Raw genomic sequence first — 17,764 nt, forward strand, 5'->3', positions numbered from 1 at the left:
TTGGGTCACCCAGCTTCTGCTGTGGGTTCCATGTTTTGGAGAGGCACTTTTTCTCAGTCACTCATTCCTGAAACAAATGCTTGGTGAGCACGTTTGGCCGCTGCTGTGTGGGCCGGCATTCCCGTGGCAGCTGCCCTGAACAATCTTGTCACCACCACCCTCACTCCCCCTCCTCTCCCCCTTCCTGTCCTGCCCCTTCTCTGAGCCGTACTGTGTGGGGCTGGGGTCTCCTTTGTCCCCCCATCTTGGGCTCACCCTTGGCCCTTGGATTTCCCTCAGCATCTTCCCCTGGGGCTCCGAGGCCCTGTTCCATTCTCCTGGCCCGTCTCCTGGTATCCGGCCACCAGGCCTGAGGGGGACCAGAGCCTGGACCAGGGACTCCAGATTCTTTAGCTCACCCACCATGTGGAAGAGGTACAATGGGGGAGGGTGGGGCCTGTTCACTCCCCATCACCCCTTAAGGCCCCACTTTAGGGGTTTCAGGAACTCCAGGGACCGGGGGTGGGGTGGAATGACACCCAGCAGCCCAGCTCCCAGGCTAGCTCCCGGGAAGGCTTGGGGAACCCCCAAGTAGGGGCCTTCAGACCCTGCAGAACCAGTCCCACTGACTGGTGTGAGATGCTCTGGAGGGCCCGCTGCACCACGCTCAAGTGAGGCTGGTGACCCCAAGGCCTTCAGGGATGTTGAGCTCAAATGCACCTGAAAGGAGGTGCCAGGGATCTGTGGCTGTGGGCACAGGGGTCAGAGGGGCTGCTTATGCAGCTGCTTAAGAGCCTCGGTAGAGGCCGAGCAAGGAGGCACAACTATGGGACAAGGGCGTCTGAGGTGGAGGGAGGGCCCCAGGGCCTGGGGCTGTAGCCCCTTTCCTACCCTGCCCCTTGGCCAGGGAAGCCCAGAGTGCATCCACATGGTGAGGGTGATGGGGAGCCTGAGGAACTGCTCTCCGGGTGCCAAGGGTCAGAGCAGGAAATGCAGGGCTGCAGCCAGAGGGAAGGGGGGCCCAGTGGCTTCTTCTAGGACCATAGAGATGAATCCAGTGGGGTCAGAAGGGGCCCGACAGGAGCTAGGCCTGATGCCTCGGCTTCCCTGCCATGTGAACAGAGATGCTCCACGCCTCTGTGAGGCCCTGCTGTTCTGTGGGTCCTGGAGGCAGACCCAGCATCTACATCTGGCAGCTCTGCACCAACCTCTCTCCATGGACCTCCTTCCTTACCCCTCCTCGTCCCTTGGAGTGGCTTCTGTGTCCTGACATGGATGCAGCTGGGAGCCTGTGGGACCACTGCCTGGCCCGGCCCTGGGAGGGGAGGCCGGGACTGTTTGCTGGTCTATTCACACCTTCTCTGTGTTTAGAAAAACACAAGTTGTGCCTTTGATTCAGTTCCCTTTCCTGCTTTCTGCACTACTTCTAACCAGATGGATCCACGAGAGGGAACCCTGGAATCTCGGTGACTCCATTCAACTGTTGCCAGCTCTCTGTGTGGAAAACAGCAGAACCAAAGGTATTTTGTTGAAAGCAGCCCCGTCTGGGAAGCTTAGGCTTTAATAGCAGTGATTAAGTTATCTTCCTAATGATAAAAGGGAGCAGCACCCTTTCTCTCCCAGCTCTCGCTTGCACCTACCCCCTCCCAGCCCTACCACCGCATCCTCCTCAGCTGCAGAGGGTGTTCCCTGTGCCAGTGACCCTGAGATGCTGGACCTCTGAAGTCCAAGGGCACCAGCAAGAGTGTGTGTCTGAGGTCCACGGGGCCGAGACCTGAGGAAAGGCTCATTTTCTCAGCCACAGGTGTGTGCACCTGCTGGGAAAGGCCCTGGTGGCTCTGGGGGTGAACGACAGCTAGCCTCCCTGCCCTCCACCCCAAGGAGACCCACATCCTCCTGAGCACCCCCCCACCCCCCACCGCTTGCCCCAGCCGCCTCCCAGGCTCATTGTCCTGGCCTCAATTCCTCTCCTTTTTCTCCATCTCCAAACCACACCTTTACCCCAAGATTTGTGTTCTAGATTCTTCTCCAGGGCCTTTTGAGACCTCATCATCCAGTGAAGGTGGTGATGGTGGCCAGGCCAACAGAGACCTTGTGGAGGGAGAAGCCTGGAGACTGGGTCTTCCCAGGCCGCTGATGTGTGTGGACCTTCTCTCAGCAAGGGGGCATGTCTGAGGCCCGCAGGATCTCCATCCCAGGGACAGCCTGCTACACTAGGACAGGGACACAGGCCCATGCCCGTGTGCCTTAGTATGCTGGGACCCCTGTACCCTAGGGCCGCCTGGCCCACCAGTTCCCAAGAGGAGCCTGCACAGCAGCGTGCCTTTGCCAGCCCACGTCACTGTTCATCCTCAAACAGTGTGGGTTGGGGAAGGCTGGCACCTCTTTCCCTTCAACATGGTGCTGGGGACTCGGAGCCCTGTGAGTGGGGCGTTGGGGCTGCAGCAAGAATCCCCCTTCTGACAATAGTAAGTTGTAAAGGGACTGCAAAAACAGGAGGCTTCATTAAGATACAGCCAGATAGTCTGGAAGCTCTCTGGCCGGCAGGGCCCTCCTCCTAGGAGCCTGCATGCAGGGTGGCCAGGCTGTGCATCCCACCCCAGGGTACCTCAGCCAAGGAGGGGTTGGGCTGCAGGTGACACTGAGGCCCCAGACTGCCAGCTGAATGCAGAGGCAGACATTCACACCCCCCACCCCTCGCAGGCCTGTGCCAACGAGAAGCCCCTGGGCAGTGGGGCCAAGTCACCATCCCCACAGGGGTGGCCAGGGAGAGACTACCTGTCCACGTGCCTGCTGCTGTATACCCTGGGCAGTGAGATTGGACAGCACTGCAGGAGAGCATGGGTCAGGGGCTCTGTGGATGGTGCCCCGCTTCCCCTCCTGGGAGCACATTTCACCTCCTTGGCTCCCATGATCAAGCCCTCCCTCCCCTTGGGTGGCCAGCTGGGAGGGTTCATTTAGAGATAGGGCCCAGGACTGCAGTTGGCACCCCCTTCAGGAGAGCTGGACGCCACTCACTGCTCTGCCACCACCTGTCCTACTGAGTCTGAGGGCCCAGGGCCAAGCCTGCCCCTCTAACGGGTGGGCTGCAGGCAGGAGCCCCCAGGCATCCAGGCACCTGGCACCGTGCTGCCAGGAAGGGGCCTGGTCACTGGTAGCTGGCCTTGTCCTCAGGAAGCTGGCCGGCACTGTGCTCTGATGCCAGGTCCCTCAGTGGTCAGCTGTTTCCCACGCATGTGTCCTGTCCCAGTAAGAATTACATCCCCAGAAAGTAACGCAATGAATGAAAGCCTGGATTAAGAGAGACTTCATACCCGTTAGGATGGCTATTAACCACCCCCCCCAAAAAAAGAAAAAAACCCAAAATAATAAGAGCTGGTGGGGTGTGGAGAAGCTGGAACCTTGTGCACTGTTGGTGGGAATGTAAAATAGTGCAGATGCCATGGAAAACCATGGCGATCTCTCAGTTCCACCTACATTCACAGAAGCAGAGAGGTGGAAACAGCCCAAATGTTAACAGCTGATCTGCGGATAAAACCGATCAACTGATACGTGGATAAAAGGATGTGGTCTGTTCATACAGTGAAATATTACTGTGTCGTAAGAAAAGAGATTCTGGTGCCACGGTGGGAATGGACTTGAGGACACACAAACACCATCCTACTTACATGAGGTCCCTAGAGCTGTCGGATTCATGGTGACAGGAAGCAGGATGGAGGGGCCAGGGCTGGGGGTGGGTGTCAGTGTTGAACGGGGACAGACCGTCCGGTTGGGAAGACAAAACACGGAGGTGATGGTGGTTGATGGCTGCATGATACTGAGTGTGCCTGATGCCGCTGAGTTGTGCACTTAAAAATGGCTAAAATGGCAATGGCTTTTAATGTACTCATGTATATTTAACAAGTAAACCTCCCCTGGATTACCCATAGTCGTATAAACCATGCTGTTCATCTTGAATTGATCAAGTAAGTCCTCGTCTCTCTAAACTACAGGGTATTTTTACCCCCAGGAGTGGTGGGCATCCTGGGAGGGTGGAGGCCAGCACCCTGCCAGTGCACAGTACTCCCCCAACCCAGACGCAGGGTCTGGGTCAGCTAACAGCACAGCCCCCTGTTCTGAGCCCCTCGGCTGGCCCAGCCCAGGTTGGGTGGGGGAGCGCCCCTCCCCAGGAGCCCTCCTGGCTATGCTCCCACCTCCCCCAGGTGCCCAGGGACCCAGACCTGCCTGAGCTGGTTATGGGGTCAGGATGCTGGGAGGTGGCCCTCCCAACACCTGTCCCTGGCTGGTCCAGTGGGCTCTGGTGGTGCCTGCCAGGCAGGTGTGGAGTGAGTGACCCCTGTTGGCACCAAGACCACTGGGACAGTCACTGAGGCTTCATAGTTAGAGCCTGTCCCAACTCCTGACCCTAGACCCTGACCCTGGGAGCCAGGGCTTTTGCTGGCCTCACCCCCTGGCCCCTCATGGCCCACCCAGTGCTTCTCTTGCCCCCTGTTTGTGGGGCTCCACAGCTTCAGTTAGGGACCTGAGCCCCCGCCCCACCATGGGCCAGTCCTGGTGTGGGGCAGGAGCGACACCCTAGGCATAGTTGTTGAGACACAGTGTCTGCTCTCAAGGGTCACATGATCTGCAGGGAGGAATGGGGATGCCCACCTGAATGGGGTGGGGGCTTGTCAGAGGCAAGACTGCCTTGGGGTGCTGTGATCTGCCCCGTCAGGAGCCAGTTCACCCACGCATGGGGTAGCTTGGGGAAAGGAACCCTTCCTTGGGCCCCACAACACAGGGTGGCCTGTGACCAGGCATGGGCGGAGCCTTGAGGGAGCACACCCACCCACCAGGGATGGAGATACCTGGACGCACTCCCACATGTCCACAAAACCAGGATATGGCCAGGTGAGCCTGTGCGGCACCAGGGTAGGTGACACAGTGACCTGGTAGAGACAAAGGAGGATGGTGGCCTGGATGGCCTGGGGAGCAGGACACAGTGAGACCTGTCCCTGCACTCAGAAAAGGCAGAGCTGTAGAGGCCAGGGTAGACAGGGTGGCAGAGCCTCAGGGTGACGACAGGGCAGGGGAAGAGGTGAGCAGCAGTTCGGGGTATGAGACCATGGCCATACACTGTCTGGGGCGGGGAGGGAGGCTGAGACCTCATTCACACACTGTCTACAGGTGGAAGTAGGGCCTCTGCAGCCACATTCACACACCTTCTCCTTATTTAGTCGTATTCTAACTTATTTAAATCAAAACCAATGGATACAATCAAGCTGGGTGCTCCCACCTGACCGGCTCCGTCCCCAGTTCTGGGACCTTGTACTGTAAGGGCTGCACTCTCACTCCCTCCAAAAAGAGTAGGGGTCTGTGCCCCCCACCAGGGCTGGGTAGAGCACACTGGGCGCCCATCTGGCTTGCTGGCAGAGCCCTTGGCGCCCCATGAAGGACTGCCCGAGATTGCCATGCTGAGGGCCCACCCCAAGGCACCCAGTGCCCAGTGAAGAGCAACGAACCACCTGTGAGTGCTCCGGCTCCTACTTCTGACCACGACGTGCAGCTGTGCCACCGCCCCAAGTCCTGCCTGGTTATTAACCATCCAGTGACAGCAGAAGCCAGGGACTCAACTTTTCAATGTTCTGCTACTTGACAACAATAACTGCACATATCTTAGCCCATCTCTGTCCGTTCCCTCAATTGGGCAGCTTATCAAGCCCAGGCCCTGCCGGTGGTTCTGGAGGTGGCTCGGGGTCAGGACCTCTGGTTCCAGTGCTTGAGGGAGTTGTAGGATCTCTGATGTGGGCACTAACTCCATTCTTGGGGGCGCCACCCTCAGACCTATCACATCCCAAAGGCCCCGCTTCCAGCTGCCATCATGTTGGGGGTTAGGGTCTCAGCCTGTGAACTGCAGGGGACAGCGCCTCTCCTGCCACAGCAATCTCTAAGCCCATGGGGCCCACATGCTGTGATAGTGCCTTTCTGGCACATTTTGTTAATTTTTCTTTTTTTTTTTTTTTTTTTTGTCTTTTTGCCATTTCTTGGGCTGCTTCCTGCGGCATATGGGGGTTCCCAGGCTAGGGGTTGAATCAAAGCTGTTGCCTCCGGCCTACGCCATAGCCACAGCAACGCAGGATCCGAGCCACATCTGCAACCTACACCACAGCTCACAGCAACGCCGGACCCTTAACCCACTGAGCAAGGCCAGGGATCGAACCCACAACCTCATGGTTCCTAGTCAGATTCGCTAACCATTGAGCCACGACGGGAACTCCCTTGTTAATTTTTCTTGCTTGAGTGTTAATGAGGACTCTTGGTCTGTGTGAACAGAAATGGTGACTGTGATGCATGATGTCCTGTGGCAGCCCTGGACACCTAGCACTGTTCTTGGTGCCTGTGAACATAGCTGGCTTTGTGGCAGCAGCAAGACTCCCCCTGTCTGCCTGGGGCCACGAGGCAGCTCTGCTTTAAGGTAGGAACCACACAAGTCTCTGTGAAGGTGGCTGTGAACTTCTAGGAAGTGGGCACCCTGGATGCAGCATCTGTAGGTTCTGGAGATGGAGCCTGTGGCCACCTGGACCCAATACCTGGCACACGATGTGAGGGCCGCATTGGGAACACAGGGCTGGTGGGGCTGCCACAGCCCCCAACCTCGTGCAGAGATTTAGCCACATGATGTCCCTGGGACACTGCCCAAAGCAAGTGGCCTTGGTGGGAGCCAAATGCCCAGCTCAGGGCAGGGACAGGCAGACACTGGGTCTGCGTGGCTGGCACCCCCTATAGGACATGGCAGGTGGCAGCACCCTCAGCTCACCTGACAGTCTGGAGGCCTTGCTTCAACCAATCAGCCAAACCTTGGAGACCTTCAGCCCCTGGGCCAGAGCTGGACCTCTGCAGGGCCTAGTCCAGCAGCTATGGCATCTGGTCTCCTGGAGCTATGCCTGTTTGCCAGACTCTGGGAAGGCCACACAGCCCTCTTGGAGTGGAGCTGCCGCGTACCCCACCCTCTCAGGCCTGCTGGGACTCTGGTCTGGTTATATGCAAAGTAGGGGTTATATGCAGCCCCGAAGGGGGCTGACCTCAGGTGGGGCGATGGGGGTTTTCCAGTGGAATGAAGGGGTTTGAGGTCCTCAGCTTTGTGGGAGGCTGCCCACAGCCCCATCCCAGTTTTCAGGGTCCCTCCTCTTTGAGACAAGCTGCCATGAGGTCTGGCTCAGCCCCATGGGAGAGGAGTGGTGGCAGCCCGGTGGGCGGCTGTGACAGTGCCCTTGGTCCTGTGAGGGCCCAGCCTGTCTCACCTGAGCTGCTGTGCTGGATGCCCAGAAGCCGCCCTGGGGTGCCACCTGCCATCCTTGGCCTCACTCTGTGGGGTGGCACTTTCCTCCCCCTGGTGGTCCTGCTGGCACCCTTGCCCCGTATCCACCACCTACTGAGCTCCCATCAGGGCCCATCACCTCCTCAGTTCTGTGGCCTGTCCAGGGTAAGGAGACCAGGACCTGGGGATCATACTCGGCATCCATGAGGCTCTGACCCCACGGGAACTGCACCCCAAGCCTGCAGGTTTGCAAAGAGAAGTTTAATGTCAGGTGCCCCATCAGCCTCCTGCCTGGGGCCACAGGTGCCAGTGTCTGGCTGGGTCACACTTTAAACTGCAGCTACCATCGCACAGATGTTGTGCTTCATGAAAGGGTGCAGGTCCTGGCAGGAAGGGGGTCTGCATGACTGGCTCTTTGTAACCAGAGGGGCCGAGACCTACGGCTTTGGTTTCCCTCTACCACCTCTGCTGTCCGCACATCCTGACAAGGAGCCATGAGTCATGTGTGTGGGTAGAGCGACCAGATGCTGATGCGATGATCTCCGGACCCTGCGGCCAGCAAGCTGTCAGCAGCGAAGGCCACGCAATGGACAGTGGCACTGTGGAAAGCCAGCACGGCCAGCGGCTTCATTGTCTGCCAGAGAAACACACGCACTCGATGGTCCCAGCCCGCAGTGGCCAGGATCTTGCGGTCTGGCCGGATCTTGATGTCAGCAATTCCGGGGTTGGTGAGCTGGTGGGTCCTGCGCACCTGAGAGGAAGAGGGGCAGGGAGAACTGTTAGGTGGCCTCTCAGACCTGCCTCTGCAGCTCCCTGCAGGACACCCCTGTCAGAAACAAGGAGACCACTTGCTGCCCACCTCCCAGAGCCGGAGTGGGCAACCTCTGCCCTTGGCTGGATTCTCGGGCTGAGACTGGAAAGACTTCAGAGGCAGGGTCCTGGGCCCCTCCCCAGGGAACTGCTGCCCTTGGTGTCCAGGCAGCACAAGTTCAGTGGGTCTTCAAGGGAAACCTCACCACACCCAATGCAGGAGGAGCACAGGACTGTGAATACCACCTTCAGCAAAGCCGGGGGAAGGGGAACCCTGCGAGGGTGAAGGCCACCCAGGATGGGACGTGCAGCAGCGTGTGGGAGGGCGAGCGCCAACTGGAGGCCCAGGGTGGGCCCTGAGAAGGGGCAGGACGTCCTCAAGGGAAGTGCAGGCATGTGCCTGCATGAGCCCTGGGGGCTGGGCTCCCACATGTGCCTCCTACAGCTGCTTCTGTTTCGGCCACTCTTGGCTCCAGGAGCACATGCGCATCACGGGGCCATCTGGTACCTCTGCCCCATGCTGATGACAGAGACACTTCACCACCACATTGACGACTGAAACGGTCACTACCTTCCGCCCATCCTGCCCCGGCCTGGCCCTGGGCACCCGGAGCTCCTATGGCCCCGGAGTCGCCTGTACACCCACGGCAGCTCCCTTCTCTCCTAAGCTCATCCCATGGGGCCAAAGCAGCCTCAGTGGAGAGTCATTCCCTTCCACAGAGATGAGGAGAAAGGAGGAAAGAAACACAAAGAAAGAGACACAGCAACTGGACACTCACAGGCTCTTTGGCCACAAATCAGCAAAACAAAACCTTGTAAAGCAACAGAGCAAATCCAGGGAGCCTGACCCACAGGCACTGAGAGAAGCAGGGGAGACGCCTGGAAAAAGGGGATTGGAAGGGCGGAGGGACCATGGTGGGCACAGTGCTTGAGTCAGAGCCATGCAGAAGATGGCACTGACCATGCTGATCCAGAAAATCAGTTTTCACCTCTAGAAACTGAAGCCTCAGGATCCACAGAGAGGCTGTAAGACAGTAAAACCACTGACTCTGAGGACAAGGTTTGGGCTATCCTTGGAAAAGTCCAGGGCACATCTGTGCCAGGTCTATGCCAGATGGTGGCCAACGCCTGCAAGGTTAGGGGAGGCCCAAGGATTTTATATCCAGCCCAACTGTCACTCAGGTATGAGAACAGCAGACCAGCACTCTGAACAGGTAAGAACTCAGGGGTTTGTCCCATAAGCTCTTCCCAGAGAACTGGAGGATTAAGTCCAGTCTCATAAGAGAAAACTGGAGAACTAAGACAAGTGGCCTGGCAGAGAGCAGTGGGCCTACTTCCTGCAACAATACGGGGATTACGGCTACAGAACCGGTTATATGACTAACAGAAGGCTGGAAGGACAGTGAGACAGTGCTGGGTTCACTCATCTTTGTCATGTGGGTGGAAGATACAACAGTCACCCTCGATCCTGGGGGTTATGTGATACCCACTGAGGTGACAGACAACCTCGCTCCCTCCCCGACCCATGACATTAGGTGCCACAGTTACCTAGCATTTGCCTGAGTGTTTCTCTAAAAAGAAAAATACTCAACAGACTTACAACGAGGATTCCAAAATGAAAGCCAAACCTGTGCTGTGTATGAGAGAGGCCAAAGAGAAGGCTGGCAGATGCCACAGGAGCCCCAGAAAAGGAACCCACCCTCGGGAACAGGGAAGCCTGGACTTGGGCCAGAGCACCAGCAGACTGAGCCACACTCAACAGCCAGAAAGGGAGCAACTCACACCGTAGAGCTGCGAGCTCTGATCAGCAAATACCGATGCCCTTTGTGAAGCAGGGTCCAGCAGGCGGCTGTGACAGCAGTGGATACAGACCAGCCTGCATGTGGCCAACTGCCACCAGCTGGACAAAACGCTGCCCCTGTGCCTAGGCGTTGACCCCAAGAGGGAAGGCAGTTGGCAAGGAGGGTGGCTCTCAGCAGGGGGGGATGTCCAGCATTTGCCTGAGTGTTTCTCTAAAAAGAAAAATACTCAACAGACTTACAACAGGGCAGTCCAGGCAGAGTGCAATGGCCACATGAAGCCCAGGTAGTGGAGACCAGACAGTGGGGCTGCTGGAGTGGGGTGGAGTGGGGCAGGGCCACAGCAGGGAGTGGGCTGGGCAAGGGGCCCACGGGCCCTTGTGAGGGCTGGGCTGTACCTCTCAGGGCACCACATAGGGCATTGGTGGCCATGGCAGCTGCAGGATTAAAGGTAACAGATATGAGATCAATGGCGACCTCTGGCCCAGCACCCGATCATGTACCACCCACAGGGACGGGGGCTGAGGCACAAGGCCCCGTCCGTGGGGACCTGGGCCAGAAGAGACCAGTCCTGTCCGCCCATCAGTGCCTACTCATGGCCATGGTGGCCAGAGCCCCTTCCTCAGTGTCTGAGACACATGAGGTGGGCTGGACTGTGCCCACAGCTCCTCATTCGGGGCCTGGGGCCTCCTTCCCACCAGCCCCAGTGTCCTGCTGCTGACACTTCAGAGGGAAGACCCCAGGCAGGGCCGGATGGGGCGGGGCCACCTGGCCTACCAGCCATGGGGGAGAATGTGGTGGTCAGACTCCATCCCAGGCTGGCTGGGGTGGGCGACTTATTATTCAAAGGCCTGGAAACACCGGGGGCTGTAAATCAGCCGGCTTCAAGGCTGTGGACCCTGCCAGAGCGTGGGAGGAGGGACAGGTCTGCACACCACCTGGGTCTGACGGCAGCCAAGGCCCAGGCCTCTGGCTCCAGGGAGGCAGGCCAGCAGCCCGGTGTCCTGGCAAGGGTGGCCAAAGGCTCTGTTCACTGATGCAGCCCCAGCAGAGCCTGCCCGGACCAGAGCCCTCCGGGAAGGATCCCAGCCACCAGTGGCTCTCGCAGGGCATGACCTCAGGTGCCAGGAATGCGCACACCGCACGGCCACCATCTGGTTCCCATTACCCTTGCTCTTCTGCAGGAGCCCCATCTGCGTCTCCACGGCAGCGCCCGCTCGCCGCCTCGGGAGATTGATCTGGGCTCACTACATGGCAGGCTGCAAGGTGAGGCACATCTGTACCCATGTGGTTAGATGGCTGGCACCTTGGGGCCAACCCGGCATCAAGCACCCTGGGTGAGGCTACCTGTGGACATGGGACACTGAGGCCTCGAGACCCCAACACTTCTTCCTTGAGGCCTGCACCCTGCAAGTGGAAGGCTTCTGGATCCTCGGGGGACGTGACCTCTCCAGTGAGGCAACAGTGGCCTTCCTGGGATGCGTGTGCTGAGCAAGGCCCAGTCGGCGGCATAGCCCCTGTGCCAAGCTCTCTGCTGGGCCTGGCTCCCCCTCTCTGACTTCCCAATTGTCAGTGCAGTGAGTGTCCACCTCTGTACTGGAACACACCTGGTAAATTTCAGTCCAAAGCTCTAGCAGCTATTTCCCCAATAATCCAGAAGGGCCTGGGAGACCTGGGCCAGGACCTTGGAAGGGCCCCTGGGAGTGGGAAGGAGGGTCTGGGGGCACTGCAGTCAGAAAGGGCTCTCTGGGGAGCCACCTGGGTCTCCAAGCCTTGGCAGAGTTGGGCTGAGGTTTAAGCCACAGCAGGATGGAGCCTTGAACCCCACAGTGGGGAGGGGCTGACTGGTAAGGATTGTGCTGCCCTGTCCTCACCAGGCAGGAGCAGAGGCAGGTGCAGGGGGAGGCTCTGTGCCCACGTCAGGCCCAGCACCACATGACTCTGCCTCGTTTCTAGACCACCATCATGATGTCCAGGATTCCAAGGCCTCAGAGACCCTTCCTCCAGGGTGGAGGCCTGTCTGACTCTAACCCACGGGGACCCCTGGGATACAGGACAGGCAGACAGATGGGCAGCTCCTTTACTGCAAGCTTGGGGAGCGGCACTGGCTGGTCTGGGGGCGGGGGTGTGAGGCCAAAGAAGATGCTCTAGTATGTGCCTTGTCCCTGGTATGACACGTGACTCCTTCATCCCTCCCTAGAACTCTGAAGGGCTACTCCTAGCTCAGGGTCCTGCTCAGACCCCACCCATAGCCATGGCCACATGCACTGGTTCCAGCATGATCCTCCCACCAACTCTGCTTTTCAGGAAGCCAGCGGCCCTTCCATCTGCCTTAGAAAGGGTCTCCCTGACTATCCATCCTCAGCCTGGCCCTCAGCCTGACTCTTCACCCACCCAACAGCCCTGCCCCTGGCTGTCTGGCACCCGGGACAAGGCAGTGCGCTGGGCACTGCTGCCTGTTCCGATTTTCACCCGTGCCTGTCTCTCCCCACCCAAGTGCCAGGGCCTCTTCCCTGGGGGCCTGGGGCTGCTGGGCAAGGCCTCTCCATCTGGGGAGGGCCTCCTGTCTGTGGGGAAGCCTGACCATACAGCCCCCACAGGGCACAGCACCACAGGTCTGCCCCTTATGCTCCAGGGAAGAGAGCCTAGGTGGGGCCAGGGGCTTGGCCACAACGGCTCCCACCTGGGGTCCTGCTCTCTCACCCACCTGGGTTCACAACAGGGTTGCCTTTCAAGGACCTACCCCCCCCACCCCACTGCTGTGGTCAGATCTGTCTTCCAAGGCTTCTTGGCTAGTGGGAGCTCCCTGCCCCCAGAAGCCAATGTGCAGCCAGGCCACCCTCTGAGGTGATGGGCACAGGGCATACCCACGGCACCTCACTCCCCAGGACCTGAACCAGAATGAGGCCTGGACAGGAGGCCCCAGGCCCCAGCTGCTTCCCCCATCCCAAATGGGGCTGAGCACTAGGCAGGCCACACTTGGCTGCCAGGACTCTGTGGCCCCATGGGGTGGGGAAGGCTTCTAGCAACGCCCCTCTGCCCCAGGCCCCACACCCCTCCCACTGCCTCTGGGCAGCTCGCAGACGGCCACAGGGGCCTGACTCCACTTTGGGTTTGAGGTTTTTTGTTTTTTGATTAATCAGTTCCTTACTGAACAAATTCCTCTGAGTTTTGCATAGGGGCTTACGCAGTCTTGGATTCTACATGCTTTTCTCTAGAAGGGCGAGACGTGACTGCTCTTACCCAAGGTCTGAAGGAAACCTAAACCATGTGAACAGTTCACAAACGCCCGGCCGCCTGCGCGGTGGCGATGATTAATTAGCCAGGGATCTGCAGCACCTCCTCTTCATGCCTAAATATTGTTTCAGCCTATCAGGCTGTTAGTGCATAGCAGGGTAAATGACACCTCGGTCTGGGCCACTGACCTGTAGGGCCTGCTGCTCATCCACACTCCAGACAGCCAGTGCCTTCTCTGCAGAGCCTGAGACGCCCCGGGCCTTCTGAGAATCAACATCCAGTCCCATGACAGGCTCCGTGTGGCAGGCGATGCGGCTACACACCTTCTGCTCAGAGACGTCCCAGAGGGCCACAGAGCCATCCTCATAGCCAGCCAGGAGGAGGGGGCGGGGGCTGGAGTTTGCCTGTGGGGACAGCATGCAGTCAGCTGTGGGGGGCACTCGGGCCTGTGTGCCGCAGGGAGAAGGGGCCACTTTCCGTGCTGGATCCTGGGGGCTGACACCCTGGCTGGGGTTGGTGGGGTGGCATAGCTGGGGACAGGGACGGAGCCCTCGCCATGGCCCCACGCTGGTCCTCCTGCTCCTTTCCACCAGGAAACTCAGAGCCACCCCTGGGTGGAGCTGGCCACCTGTCTAGAACTGCCGGCCAAAGAAAATCTGGAGATCCATCTCCATGAAAAATGAACCCGTCTGTACTTTGTCAATGTCGCTGTGGAAGCCCCCAACCACCAAGCCCAGAGTCGCCGGCGCTGACGGGTCTGAGTGCGCTTGGCCGGCTGAGCCGCTATGATGGATGAGGGCGCAGGTCAGAGGGCTGCACAGCTGCATGTGGGGGTTGTGGGGACCCTGAGTCACCCTGGCATTGACCAAGAGTGGCTACCCCAGTGCTTGGTGCCGGGTCTGGGGAACATCGCTGAGACCTGGGTGGCCAATGGCTCACGGGGAGCATGGAGCTGGGGGGACCAGTCTGCCAGGCTGCCTCCTGGGGCACCTGCCACTCTGAGAAGGGCCCACTGCTGGCGGGCAACGTTGGCGCTGAGCCCAGGCCTCACTGGATGTGGCAGACAGCACCAGAGGCCCTCCTTGCCAAACACGCATGGAACCTGGGCCCAGAGCCCCTCTGGGTGGGCAGATGCCACGCAGCATGGTGGTGAACTCCAGCAGGTGGCAAGGAGGGCCTCTGGTGCTTGGTGGGGGCTCATGCTGTGGCTGCCACAGGGCCCAGTGCCAAACTTCACCCCCATTCCCCCTATGCTGCAGGCCCTTCCAGCTTCTCTCCTGGCACGCGGGGACAGGCATTGCAGGTAGGTCAGTGTAGGGGCCTAGGGCCTCTGGTGGCCATGCCCGTGGTGCCAGACTGACCCCTATGGGGCACAGGGACATGCTCTGCATCCCCGCCTATCCCTGGGTGTGTCAGCCTCAAGGGCCTCCCACTAGGCAGGCCCTGGCCACAGCACCTTGAGGTTTCCCCGGGAGCCCTCAGCTCTGACAGGGGTGCCCATTGGTGGGCCCCAAGGCCCGGGCTTACAAGTCTGAGTTGTGAGCCGGTGGAATGACCCCAAACCTCCTGTGTTATGATTGTTCTAGCAATGCAGGCCAGCTACTCTGAGGAGCACACCAAGAAATCACATGAGAATGTGGATTCAATCCTTGGCCTTACTCAGTGTGTTAAGCATCTGGCGTTGCCATGAGCTGTGGTGTAGGTCACAGATGCATCTCAGATCCTGCATCGCTATGACTGTGGTATAGACCGGCAGCAACAGCTCCAACTCGACCCCTAGCCTGGGAACTTCCATATGCCGGGGATGCGACCTTAAAAAGAGAAAAAAAAAAAAAAAAAATCGTTTGAGTGTTTCAAAAGGAAATCCCACGTCAGGTCCTTCTGCCACACTCAGAGGAATGTTACAACATGGACCTCCAGGCTTGGAGAGAAAAAAAGGGATATTTCAAATCAACACAGACTTTTCTTAACAGGATGCTTTGCACTGGATCAGTATCAACTAACACAACTCGATTTGTCCTTCTGTCAACCGAATTAATTACCTTAACAAGTTCGTACATCCCATTTCTACACATTTTTCTGATGGAATTCCTACCCGATTAGGCAATGACAGTGTCTCCAGGGAGCAGAGTGTGAGCGGATGCAGCGCTGTCCTGCCCAAGACCTGTGAACGCCAGGCTAGCCTCCACCCCGCCAAGTGCCTTCCACCAACCCGCTGGCACCAGCAGGCAGCTTTGTCACCCAGGTGAGTCTTGGGGGCCCCCACCTCCTCAACCCTGGTGGGCTTCTCTTGGTTTAGAAACTGCAGGGGAATCAACTGCAAGAAAAGGCAGAGCCCTGGAGAGACAGGAACAAGTCTGTCCCCCCCGACCCCCGCAGCCCACTGTCTAACGGACTCCTCCCAAGGTCAGGTGCAAAGGTGGCTCTCAGGGGACACTGGTGTGCTGCTCAGAGCTGGAAACAGGCCCGTGGGCAGCACTGCAGAGAGGCACTGGTCAATGGCCCTCTTATCACGGCTTCTATAGGTCTGAAGATGCTGTCTGAGACTTCTTCCAAGTGAATGGACCAGACCATTTGCTCTGCTGCCCAGGAGCAGACACACACACTTTGAGCCAGTGCTGACTGCTGGGGGTGGTGGCCGTCTCTCTGGTGGAGATGGCAGCCCTAGGAGGGTCCCACCAGGCTTGGGGCTCAGTCTGGAGCTGAAATCCATCCTGCAGGGACTTGGGCCTGGGCTCACCCCCCACCACCCCAGGTTCTGCTGTAGCCCCAAGGGATGCCTCCTGACTTCTCTAATCAAAGAGAATGGCCTAGGAAAAAGGAAATGACTGCAGACCAGAAATTCGGAACGTGGCCGCAGGGAAAGTCACATGTCGAGCCGACTCCTGCCTCTATGAGGCGAAGAAGCAACAGAAATTAATCCTAACAAAGAAGGGGCCGGGCCGGCTTGCAGTGTTAGTCAGCACTCCCCTCCCGCCCCACGCAGGGCCTCGGGGCGCAGACCAAATTGGAGCACATGGCTCCCCAGGAGAGGTGGCTGTGCCTCCTCCCTGCCCCATAGGATCAGCATGAGCTGGGCACGCTTGGGGGTCTACAGGCACCTGTGCAGCGCGGGGGCTGCAGAAGACCATGCACATGCCTCCCAGGGGCCACTGCCTTTCAGTGCCATGGAGCCAGGTCGCTTATGGGCATGAGTCATGGCCAGTGGGTGTGGCTGGTGGGCGTGGCTGGCGGTGCTGGGCCTTACCTGCCAGAGCTGCAGGCACATGGGCATGCCTGGCCTGGCCCCTGCCTCAGGCTTCAGGGAGCACACTGACGTCTTAGACGGCATCTCCAAAATCTGAACCTGACAGTAAGAAAACAAGCTGATTTGGGCCAGAGCCAAGCTGAGTCTGTGTTGCACAAACAGCAGACTCTTCAGGCTCTCAGCAAGGGTGCCACGAGTGCCTGCCCCACAGCCTCTGCTCAGACCCACAGGCTCAGAGGCTGCCCCCCGGAGAAACGCATGCATCATTCCTGAGTGACCGCATGGCCCTCGAGTGGCGTTACTGCCCAGCAGCTGCCTCAGACCTCCAGCTGACCTCTCAGCTGAGCAGACACCTGGCCCTTTGCACTGACTCCGCTCGCCAAGCCTCCTGACCCCTGCCTACTGTTCCTTACACTTGACCTTACACTTAGACGACCCTGAACCCTCCCAGGATGTGGATGGGATGAAGACCTGCGTGCTTCTGACCGGGCCTTGCTGCCCCCCTGCAGAGAGCACGCCCATTTCCCAGGCCTGGAAGAACGAGGGCCAAGGTTCTGAGGCAGGATACCTGCCCCATTTCTGCTCTAGCACCAGGCTTCCAAAGATGTCACCACGTCAGGGGACGTACTGGGGTCAAGGTGCTGCTTGGCCATGGGGGAGAAGCTGGTGAGCGCCTGCAAGTGCCGAGGGAGGGGAGGGATGCAGAGGAGCAGAGGTCACTGGACACACTGCACCCTGGATGGCCTGCACATGTGACCCCAGGGGATCAGGCAGGGGTGAGTTGGCCAGAGTGAAGGGGAAATTGGGGCTGCCCATGACAGAGCTAGCCACCCTGGGAGGGAGCAAGCGGCCCTTGGCATGAGGACCAGGGCTGGCCAGGCCTCTGAGGTCCAGGGAGGGCTCGGTGCTCTGGCAGCCTCCTACAAGCCAGGGTGCTTCTACCTGGCATTCAATTGCAACTGTTTTCCAAAAGGAAAAATGTTTGGTTCAGGCAAGCATGGCCACCCAGACCGCTGAGCTTCACAGGGGGAAGGGGGCGGGGGCATGTCCCCCAGGGCACTGCCTGGGCACAGGCCAGCAGTGCCAAGTCTAGGTGGGAACATAGAGAATAGCCATTTTCCTAGGATGTGCAAGGTCTCTAGACCTGAGAGGCTACCGGCGTGGATAGATGGTGAGTGTACCAGGGGCCAGGCTGGTAAGGGCAGCTGGGGTTATGCACCCTGACCTCAGTGTGAAGGGTTGGCTCATTCCCCCTGGAACGCCGCCCCCATGGTCTGAAGCAGAAGAGGGGGCTCGGCACTGAGAAAGCAGAGCCCTGTTTTTTCACATCAATAAAATTTTTAACAGGTCTTTGGCAAATTGGCAAGAAAAGTGCATGTAGCTTCTAATTGGTGA

The 17,764-nt window shown here is 58.8% G+C and overlaps 1 protein-coding gene across 3 annotated transcripts in view; it reads right to left on the bottom strand.

Moving 5' to 3' along the window:
• Positions 7,517–17,764, bottom strand: part of GNB1L (G protein subunit beta 1 like) — a 36,480-nt gene continuing 26,232 nt past the window's right edge. For 2 of the 3 annotated variants that reach the window (XM_005670934.3, XM_021071921.1), the window contains exons 5-7: positions 16,370–16,468; positions 13,311–13,526; positions 7,517–8,027 (exon numbers count right to left, since the gene is read on the bottom strand). In XM_005670934.3, the coding sequence (XP_005670991.1) occupies positions 7,776–8,027; positions 13,311–13,526; positions 16,370–16,468 (567 nt within the window). In that variant the 3' untranslated portion in view covers positions 7,517–7,775. The remainder of the gene's footprint in view (positions 8,028–13,310; positions 13,527–16,369; positions 16,469–17,764) is intronic. The other variant, NM_001243455.1, reaches the window with a different exon arrangement.

Source organism: Sus scrofa, chromosome 14, assembly GCF_000003025.6.
Source record: "Sus scrofa isolate TJ Tabasco breed Duroc chromosome 14, Sscrofa11.1, whole genome shotgun sequence".
Taxonomy (NCBI): domain Eukaryota; kingdom Metazoa; phylum Chordata; class Mammalia; order Artiodactyla; family Suidae; genus Sus; species Sus scrofa.